Source organism: Sceloporus occidentalis, unplaced genomic scaffold, assembly GCF_023333645.1.
Source record: "Sceloporus occidentalis isolate IW3139 unplaced genomic scaffold, rSceOcc1.0.p SCAF_4, whole genome shotgun sequence".
Classification (NCBI taxonomy): Eukaryota; Metazoa; Chordata; class Lepidosauria; order Squamata; family Phrynosomatidae; genus Sceloporus; species Sceloporus occidentalis.
The window spans coordinates 201,340,552-201,351,524 of NW_028316984.1; the positions used below are offsets into that span (position 1 = coordinate 201,340,552).

Consider the following 10,973-nt stretch of genomic DNA (forward strand, 5'->3'; position numbering starts at 1 on the left):
TTTAACAGTGTGAACACATCCCGGGCGTGTTTTTATTTGTTTATTGGTTTATTTATGTACATCCTGAGGCGCTTTTAGTGTCATTTCATAACGAAGAGGGGAGCCATGATCCCCCTCGAAGGAGGCGGGAGAAGAGCCGGCCCGCCTTCCCTCAGCCTCCAGGACTAGGCCTGAGAATAATAATGTCGTCCCCTCCGGGGCCTGAGGCCTCCCCGTTCCTCTTCGAGCGGGAGCTGGGGCGCCGCCGTGAGCAGGGCCCGGGGCCCGGCCTTCGCGTGGCGCAGCGCTCGGCCGGAGGGACCGGGTCGGTGGTGTGGGACGCCGCCTTGGTCCTGGCCCGCTTCCTGGAGAAGGAGAGCGAGGCGGCCTCCTCCTCCTCCTCGCTAGGCCTCAGCCTCCCCCGCGCGGCGGTACTCGAGCTGGGCGCCGGCACAGGCCTCGTAGGCCTCATGGCCGCCTGCCTCGGGTACGTGCCACGGAGGGACCGCAGGGCCTATCATCCCCCCTCACTCGCCATTTCTCTCTCTCTCTCTCTCTTCCAGTTTAGGGTTCGGCTTTGCAGACCTGAAGGAAGGGGGAATTTCTCTTGATGCTTATGGACTACAGTGCCTATCATCCCCGCACAAACCATGTCTGGGAGCCAGGGCTTCTCGCCATCTTTCTCCTGCTTTAGGGTTTGGCTTTGTAAATCTGAGCGGGGAAAGCTGCCTAGTGGTGCTTTCCAGACATGGACTACAGTGCCTATCATCCACACACACACCATGTCTGGGGGGGCCAGGGCTTTTCGACTCTTTTCTCCCAATTAGGGGTTTGGCTTTGCAGATCTAATGGGGAAACTTTGCAGACCTGAGGATGGAAACTATCACCTGATGATGCCTTCCAGATATGGACTACAGTGCCTATCATCCCCCACACACCATGTTTGGGGCCTGGGCCTTCTCGCCCTCTTTCTCCTGGTCTGGGGTTTGGATTTGCAGGCCTGAGGATGGAAACCATCACCTGGTGATGCCTTCTAGATAAGGAGTACAGTGCCTATCATTCCCCCAACACACACACACACACACACACACACACACAGACCATGTCTGGGGCTCAGGTCTTTGCAACCCTTTTCTCCCAGTTTGAGGTTCAACCTTGCAGACCTGACAGGAGAAAGCTTTGCCTGATGATGGTTTTCAGATATGGATTAGAGTGCCTATCATCCCCGCGCACACCATGTCTGTGGGATGATGTACCCATACAGCAAAGGTCCAGGCTCTCTGGCAGAGCCTGTTATCCCCTGTGTAGCAGTTTGAGCATTGGGAGACCGGGGTTCGAATCCCCACCAGGCCATGGAGCCCCCCTGGGTGATCCTAGGCAAGTCACATACTCTCAGCCTCGGAGGAAAACAATGACAAATCCCCTCTGGACAAATCTTGCCAAGAAAACCTTGTTGTAGGCGTACCTCTTAGTCTTCTGATTCTATGGCTACAGGCTCCATTTTGATGAATGACCTGAGTTTAGGTATACAAAGTCTATAACTGTCTAACAAACTTTGCGGTTGTCATTAACTGCCCTCAAGTCAACCTTGACTCATGGCGACCATGTGGATGGTCCAAAACACACTGCAGAAATAATCCAGTTTGAGACTGCTTTAACTGCCCCTGCCCAGTGCTAGGGAATCCTGGGAGTTGACATTTATTGTGGCACCAAAGTTCTCTGACGCAGAAGGCTAAATGTCTCCAGAACTGCAGTTCCCAGAATTCCCTAGCACCCTTACTCTTCAAAGAGGGATCTTGTAGCACCTTTGAGACTAATTGAAAGAAAGAAGCTGGTAGGTAGCCTGAGCTTTCTCAGACATGAGTCTACTTCCCCAGATGCAAGGAGGGTCCAGGAACAGCAGGCTGTGTTGCAAGTGCCTCACATAGACTCCATTACAAGGCATTTTAATTTGTGCATCCTACAGCCAAGTTTGTTTTTCGCACTAAGTGGCTCCATAATGTATAGGCATCTTGAGCATCACTTCCATTTGCCTTAGCAAGAATTTTGTTTGCAGCTTTTTTCTGGTAGTGCTTCTGTATTCTTGCATGTTTTCTTTTGTGCCTACGTATACATAAGATCAGTTTATGAAAAATTGGTCTTCTGACTGTCATTTTGCTCATTCTTTGGTAGGGCGAATGTTACTGTCACGGACCTCGAGGAAGTTCAAGACTTGCTGAAGATGAACATTGAGAATAATCGGCACCTTATCACAGGTTCCATTCAAGCCAAGGTACTGAAATGGTTCGTATGAACTTTTCATCTTGCATTTTAAATTCCCCCAAATAATTGGAAATGTCTGTCCACAAGTGCTTCATACATGTGATGAAGTAGACTGAGCTTACAAAAACTTAGGCTGCAAAGCTCTTTCTTGCAGTTGGTCTCAAAGGTGCTATAGGATTCTCTTTATCTTTTTATATAGGAAACCAGTTTTGGTTGATGGGGGCCAGGTTTAATTAAAGCAAGAAAATCATAAGTGGGTCTACTGAGCTCTTTGAAAAGCAAAGGGCCACTTGCTTGCTTTTAATTTACACTTGGCTATTCCAGTGTGGTGTAGTGATATATGACTATTGGACTACGACTCTGGGAGACTAGGATTTGAATCAGCCATGAAAACCCAGTTGGTGCCCTTGCATCTCCTTGCCACAGTTGTGGGTGGCACAAATTTCACTGGGGCCAACAGATTTTTTAATTTTGTCTGTGGTGCAGTTCTATCTTGCGTCTTCTTCAAAAGCACATGGAATTGGACAAGGTTCCTGTGGATGAGCTTGTTAAACTCATACAAGTGTTGAATTACCAAGTTCCTAGTGATTCACTCAGTCTGCTTTAGTTGACATGCATTCCTATTAGAATTCTTCCCGTGTGTTTGAATTGTGAGGTACTTAGGGAGCATTTCTTGCCAGGCAGTCAGGGAATAAATAAAATACTGTGTTAGATACAGGAATGTTTTGCAAGAGGTGAATCTGTGTCTGTTTCTTGACTAGGGGTGAAGACGTAACAGATTTCCTTCCTTCGCCTGATTACATTCTGATGGCAGACTGCATCTACTATGAAGAGGTAAATTATTTATTTGTCTCCCCTTCCCCCCAGCCTTAAGGAAATCGCATTGTTGGGTGGGTTGGGAAGTGGCAAAGGTGGAATCATGCAGCTTCCCAGATAAAATTGAACTGTAAGTCCCAGCAGCCCTGGCCATGCCTAGCCTAATGTGGATGGATACTGGGAGTTGCCATCTAGCAGTAGCCACATGATTTCCTTGTTAGCAAGATATCCAGGTGCCTGGGTTTTTCTATCCCACTTCTTGGTAACCTTTATATAACTTCTCTGAGAACTTCATTTCCAGTCTCTGTATAGTTTGGATGAGGGTTGGCGTGAAGCCAGGCCAAGAAATGCTCAGCATCTGATCTGAATTGAGTTTGGGACGTTCCCCAAATTGATCCTTGAGGTTTCCCTGAGATCAGATTAAATCTGGGGTGTTTGAAGTGATGGCTAATGGGAGTGCAGTGTTGTGGCATGAATTAAATGTTTTATGAAATGTGTTGCCCAAACTAGGAAAAGTTACTTGCAGGGGTGGAGAGAGAGTGACAGTTCCCAGAAGACTATGGTCATTGTGGGACACTGATTCTCACCCAGAGCATGTAATTGAGGTATCCAGGTTTGGGAGACTTCATTGGGATCTTAGAGAGTAACACTTCCTGTTTCACACATCCCCCCCCCAAAAAAAAACTGGTATGGGGATAGGGTTGCCATAATGGAGGACCTCCAAAACGGGACAAATGTAGGACAAGGTTTGAAAATGTAGGACATTTTTTTTTTTTAATTTCCTGGCTAGGAAATTAAAAAAAAAAGTCCTAGATCTTTAAACCTTGTCCTCCTCCTCCTCCTCCTCCCAGCCTGGGAGGGAGCCTAGGCCGGCTCCCAAGCCGGGAAGGGCGGGGGGAAGCTTGGCATCGCGGCGATTGCCGCGGTGCCAGGCTTCCTCCTCCTCCTCCCGGTCTGGGAGGAAGCCTCAGCAGGCTCCCAGGCCGGGAAAGAGGCAGGGGCTGCTCCTCATCGTGGCGATCGCCGCGGTGGGAAGCGGCCTCCTCCTCCTCCTTGGCCTCGCGGAGGCCTTGAGGACCCCGCGGCCGGAGCTCCGACCGCGGAGCCGCCTCGAAGGCCTCGCTGGGGCCCGGGAGGGAGCGTCTCTGCGGCTAGAGCTTCAACCGCGGAGAGCCTTCCCAGGCCTCAGCAAGGCCTTGGAGCCGCCGCGGGGACTGAGGTGGCCGCGGTGGGCGGGGCCGTCCCGGTTTGGGCGCCGGACCGGGACCGGGTTGGCACCGCCCAAACCGGGATTGTCCTGCCCCCCGGCGGGATATGGCAACCCTATATGGGGAGCAACTTTGCCATATTTGGGTGCCCAGTCCCAGGCAGTTTGATGGTCAGAAGGGCTTTTTTAAAACAGGAAACTGACTGGAGATTTTCAAAAGGCCTCTTCTGCTCTTAAAATGATATAAGGAGGCTAAAAATGGGGTTAAAATATGGTCCCCATGACCCCTCAAGCTCCCCACCAGGCCTGCAAAGCCCTAACAAGAGTCGATCCTTTTTTAAATGGCATTTTGGGGGAGCAATTTTTACTCTAGGATCACTCAGAAATCCACACAAATGCACTAAAATAGCAAAAGTACACCCATTCCACCTCTGCCAGCACCCTAAAACCCCATACTGCCTCCAAATATCTCATTTTCCTCTGGAATCACTCTCAAAATGGCGACAGGATGAGATGATGATGATAATAATAATAATAATATAGTTTATTTATACCACCTGCCTCTCTCACGGATTGAGGCAGGATTACAACCTTAAAAGACATTTAGTACAATATACAATCAATACAACAATAAAATACTAACACTGAATTTACCAAGAATTCCTATTCTCTCAAAATTACAATTCCTCCATTAGCCAACAATCAGAGTCAAGGAAGAGCAGTTGTCATAACCTTTTTATGTGGAATTGAGCAGATAAGCCCGCCGGAAAAGATCCATTCTGAGTGCCTTCTTAAAGGCCTCTAAGGTAGTAAGGAGATGGATCTCTTCCAGTAGGTCATTCCATAATCTTGGGGCCGTGGCAGTGAATGCCTGATGTGAAGTTGTCATTAACCTGGTATTGAAATATTCTAGTAAGAACTTCCCAGATGTTCTAAGAGTGCGGGGTGGATTATGTAGGGAGAAGCGCTCCCACAAGTAACTCGGGCCCAAGCCATGTAGGCTTCTTGTTGCTATTTTGACAAGATCTGCAGAGGAAAATGGAGGTATTTGGGTTTGCTGTGAGGAGGAATGTGGCCTTTCAGGGAATGGTTGGGGGAATTATCCTCTTGCTCTTGTACAGTTTCTCACCCTTGTGCTAAGGGAGACGAAGCTATTTTTTAATTTTATTTTTATTATTATTTACACATTAAGGTCTAAACAATACTACATTTTGACAGAAATATAAAAACACTACGTTACATCATATACATAATAACAATACAGAACACAACACCACACCACACTAACAGCTATTAGTGTGTGGGGGGGGGTAGGTCTAGGGTTTGATTTTTTAACTGTATTGTAACTTGATGTATTTTATTGTTGTAACCCACCCGAATTCCTCGTGATTGGGCAGCCTAGAAATAAATCTTTATTATTATTATTATTATTATTATTAGACTAAAATCACTAAAATAACAATGAAACAAAAATTGACTTCCTGAACTCTATCTGGGCTTGGTTTCTTGCATCTTATATCACTTTAAAAAAATCTGGGTAGGTGGCTGGAGTACCCTGAGTTGTATTATTTGACAAATGATTATTCCAGTAACTGACTGTGAGAGAATCTTTAAAAGAGCTAGGATGTTTTCTACATATAGCAGCCTGGCTAGAATGTGTCCACAGCCTGCCCTTAGGCACAATCAGTGTTACGTCTTTACATAGAATCGTAGAATCATAAGAGTTGGAAGAAACCACAAAGACCATCCAGTCCAACCCCCTGCCAAGCAGGAAATCCAATTCAAAGCATCCCTGACAGATGGCCATCCAGCCTCTGTTTGAAGACCTCCAAGGAAGGAGACTCCACTACACTCCGAGGAAGGAGTGTGTTCCACTGCCGAACAGCCCTTACTGTCAGGAAGTTTTAAGGTGGAATCTCTTTTCCTGGAGCTTGCATCCGTTGTTCCGGGTTCTGTTCTCTGGAGCAGCAGAAAACAAGCTTGCTCCCTCCTCAATATGACATTCCTTCAAATATTTAAACAGGGCTATCATATCACCTCTTAAACTTCTTTTCTCCAGGCTAAACATCCCCAGCTCCCTAAGTCCTTCCTCATAAGGCATGGTTTCCAGACCTTTCACCATTTTAGTCCCCCTCCTTTGGACACGCTCCAGTTTCTCAATGTCCTTTTTGAATTGTGGTATCCAGAACTGGACACAATATTCCAGGTGGGGCCTGACCAAAGCAGAATACAGAGGCACTAATACTTCTCTTGATCTAGACACTATACTTTTGTTGATGCAGCCTAAAATTGCATTGGCCTTTTTAGCTGCCGCATCGCACTGTTCACTCATGTTCAACTTGTGGTCTACTTGGACTCCTAGATCCTTTTCACATGTAGTCTCATTCAGCCAGGTGTCCCCCATCCTATATCTGTGCATTTTATTTTTCTTCCCTTAGTGTAGTACCTTACATTTCTCCGTGTTGAATTTCTCCGTGTTGAATCATGACATACTGAAATCTTATTGTTGTTTGTTGTTGTGTGCCTTCAAGTCATTTCCAACTTATGGCAACCCTAAAGTGAAACTATCATGGGGTATCCTAGTTCAACTAGTGTCCTAGTTCAACACTCAAACTATTACAAATCTCTTGTAAAGAAATGCAGCATATGATGACACATAATCTGTGTTTTATGGACAGTCCCTGGAGCCATTGCTCAAGACCTTGAAGGACCTCTCCAGCCCTAATACCCGCATCCTTTGCTGCTATGAAGAGAGGACAATGGGGAAAAACCCAGAGGTGGAGAAAAAATATTTTGAGGTGAGTTGTTTTACTAGTCTTATGAGAATATCATGGTGGAGACCTCACAACCTCAAAAGTGTTCCCTCAGACACTGAGTGCCAGGATGCCAGGTGTGGGGATATCAGTCCCATATCCAATTGTTAGGCCCAATTAGACTCCTTAAATCAGAACTGAGGAAAGCACTACACTTGAAGCCCTCCCATGAGAACCCCAAGCCGTCACACACCAACAAACGCATTTTAAAACATTTTAGGCCAACTTTGGGTGATTTTGCCTGAAATAGCCCCATATGAACCATTAATATTTTGCAAATGTGATTGGTCAATTTGACCACCCCCAGAATCCCCTTCCACATTGGATAAACTACCAAATTAAGGTCAGAATGGTGACCGGAAGTGATGTCACATCATTTTGAGTACAGGTTGTGTGTGTTGGGGGGGGGGGTTCATATGAGATAAAAACTGGCGCCCACCTAGCTTTAAATTAATAGAGTGTACTTATCGTTGAATTACCAGGTTCTTACTAATTTATTGGATCTGCTCAAATTGGGAGTAGCACATGGATTTCGACCCCAAATTTATTGGTTCATGACATGTATCCTCTCCCTGCTTCAGTCAGGCACACACCACAATGGGACCAAAGACCTGTGATTTATGAAGTTTGATTCTGATGCCATTTTAAATCACAGCTTCTCCAGAAGGACTTTGACTTGGAAAAGGTTCCCTTGAATGAGCACGATGAAGAGTATCGTAGTGAGGACATTCATATCTTTACCATCCGAAGGAAAATAGTGGTAGGTGATAGCCATGGTGGTTGTGCAGATGAGCTAACATGTTCTGCTTGGTTCAGATAACCTTTCTGAGCAGCACCGTGTGGGCCTTATGAAGAATGATTGAGGAAGTTGGGTCATGTTTAACCTGGAGAAGACAGAGAGGTGGTATGATGGCAATTTTATAAGGGATGTCATGTAGAGGACATGCTTGTTTTCTGTTGTTCTGGAGCACAGGATTAAAAACACTGGATTCAAATGACAGGAAAGAAGATTCCAGTGAGACATTGGGAAGATCTTAATAACACTTAAAGCTGTTTACTTATTGCTTCAGAATGTGTTAGACACTTTTTCTTTGGATATTTTTAAACAGATGTTGGATGGTCACCTCTCAGGGCTGCTTTAGTACTGAATTCTTGAACTAGCCAGGAGGTTGGATCAGCTTAGGGGTTCTCGGTCTATAGAACACCAGATCTTTTGAGCTTCAGCTTCTAGAAACCCTACCTAGCATGGCAAGGGGCATGGGATTCTGGGAGCTGAAGTGCAAAACATTTGGTGGACCAAAGGTGAAAGACCACTGGACTAGATGATCCTTGGTATTCCTTTTGCCATAACTTAACCATGGCCTCACATTGCACATACACTGTAGCTAATAATGCTGACCAGTTCCTCTCATATAGTTTGTTAATGCATTTCAAGCCATGGTTTGTTTAGGATGGAGCCCCGCAAGCTAAGTGTAGAGATCTCATTGATGGTTTAGAGTTAGATCAAGGGTGGACAAAGTGCTCCATAATGCCCCCACATATACCTCTAGAGAGTGTGGAGGGGCATTTCCACCATATTTGGAGCTCCCCCAGACCACCTTTACAAATTATTTCAAAAGCTGTTTTTGCCTTTTAAAAAAAACCCAAAATGCCTTCTAGGGGCCCAGGGAGGCCCCAAAACACCGTGAAAATGTCCCCATGTCCACTAGAGGGCATTTGGAGGGGGGTTTGGGGTGGGGTGGGGCCCTCCCAGTGTATCCCAGTAGCCTTCCACAGTTGCCCACTCCTAGTTTAGACAGACAAAGCAAGGAAGAAGGCATTGTTTTAGAGTTCATTAGAGAATTGTTTTAGGTAGTAAATGTAAAAAACAAAAAACAAAACAAAAAAATCCGAACCGTACAAATGTTAGTTTCAGCTAAGGCATTAATTTTTAAAACATTTTTCAGAATTGTTCATCATGACATCTTTGATGCTGTTTCTGATGGTCTGGCAGCTGAGGAAAGACACAACTAAGAGTTCTTCACAGATACTGTGAAGAACATTTCTGCAGCAAAACTGGATCAGCGTGTGGCCTCCTGCTGAGATGAGACATGCAGACAGTTTTCTTGAAAGAGCTAAAAACACGAACTCTGGGCTTTGGGCTATTTCTTGGCACGGGAGCTGGTTGTAGAAGAGCAGAAGACTTGGAAATCAAATGAGCATAGATACATAACGCAGAAGGTCAGATGAGTGCTTTAGCTCTTAGATTTATACAAACCATCTGGCCCTTCTACTGTAATGATTTGTTTTGGTATCAATTGTTTGTTTATAAAAGTAACTATAAAGATATGAGTTATTAAACTCTTGTTCTTTCTAGTGCACTGGAAGTGATATCACCTCTCTCTTTTCCATGATGTCACCACATGGCTTGAGATAATTTTGCTGATTAAAAAATGTGCTAGAAAATAGGACAGGAGACACAGATCTGCCCAGGTATGAAACGCTGAAAAAACAAGCAAGGGAAAGGTGAAGATTATAGCTGGAATCTTTTGGGTGACATGCATGCATGTAACTGCATCTGTTTTTTCAATGTTGCACAAGGAGCTACTCACTAGCTCCTCCTGCAAGCCCTCTCCCAAGTAACTGCTATCACAAAGGTACTGCATTGCTGTTTACTGGCCTTTACTGTGTGTGTGAGAGAGACCAAGCAGCACCCATCCTAGCTGCAGTTCTGCAATAGGGGAAGGAGAGCAGTTGCATACATCTTTCTGGAGGTCGGGGAAAGAGACCTCGTGTCAACAACTGCTGTTTCCCTTAGGAGTTCACTTTGAACAAACCTTCTGTATAGTAAACAGTAAAAACGTTATTCCAGAAAACCCTTAGCTGTTAACAGGAAGACATCTGAGGACAGAAGTGCCATCATCCCCCACCACAGGCCTAACATTAACATTACCCTTCCTATAAACTTCACGGGCTTCATAATAATTAATTAACTAATTAAAACATACCAACCCTCTTCTCCACAGCCCATTGTTTCGCTCAGCCCCCAGTACAGTTGTTCTCATCTTTACTTGCTGGCAGAATCTGAAAAATTCTTCCTGCACACATTTGCACATTCCAGCGCCAGGCACCAAACACCCTTTGAAGCACCGCCCATCATCTCTACTAAGGCTACACCTCCCATCGTCCTTTTCTGTAATTAAAACATAACAGAACTCAAGTATGACAAAATATGCCACATTCTGACACCTCATTCCTCTTCCCCAGCTACAAAACTGCAGCCGGCCCTGTCTGTTCACCTGCTGTGGCATTTCCCCTGGGTTTGACAGTTATTGGGGCATGGAAAGAGATGTAGAGCTGCATGTCCAGAGTATTAGGGAGCATGGCTCAGTGCAGGATCTTGGCCTGTCTCTATGGAAGTCGAAGGCTTTCATGGCTGGCATCCATAGTTTTTTGTGGGTTTTTCGGGCTACGTGGCCATGTTCTAGAAGAGTTTCTTCCTGACGTTTCGCCAGCATCTGTGGCTGGCATCTTCAGAGAATTTCTCTGAAGATGTCAGCCAAAGATGCTGGCAAAACATTGGGAAGAAACTCTTCTAGAACATGGCCACATAGCCCAAAAAAACCACAAAAAACTATGTCTCTATGGAGTGTGATTGAGTGAGTGTGTTTGTGGATGCAGCATAGCATCTGCAATATTCTGATATGTTATCTGATATTCGATGAAGGGTTGTTGTTTTTTTTAGAAACTGATGTTCACAGCAGCTAATAAACTCCAAAAAATTTACTAAGGAATGGTGTCATATGTCAACACTGTTAATGGTTCTCCTTTGGCCATTTGATATTGCAAACATACATTGGATAATGGAGTGCAAGAAAATCATCCTGTGCTTTATAGCAGTTTTTGATTGTGTAGTT

General features: G+C 45.4%; 1 protein-coding gene across 3 annotated transcripts; it reads left to right on the plus strand.

Annotated features, from left to right (window-relative positions):
• LOC149315309 (protein N-lysine methyltransferase METTL21D-like) lies at positions 1-10,623 on the plus strand. Of its 3 annotated transcripts, XM_089522936.1 has the most exons (6): positions 1-466; positions 2,152-2,262; positions 3,003-3,075; positions 6,943-7,062; positions 7,733-7,837; positions 9,024-10,623. In XM_089522936.1, exons 1-6 carry the CDS (start codon positions 183-185, stop codon positions 9,036-9,038), a joined length of 708 nt encoding a protein of 235 aa, XP_089379062.1. In that variant the 5' UTR covers positions 1-182; the 3' UTR covers positions 9,039-10,623. The 3 variants fall into 3 exon arrangements, with proteins under 3 accessions (XP_089379062.1, XP_089379065.1, XP_089379064.1); XM_089522939.1 differs by lacking the exon at positions 7,733-7,837; XM_089522938.1 differs by lacking the exon at positions 9,024-10,623 and having other exon boundaries at positions 7,659-7,741.
• The last annotated feature ends 350 nt before the right edge of the window (positions 10,624-10,973 follow it).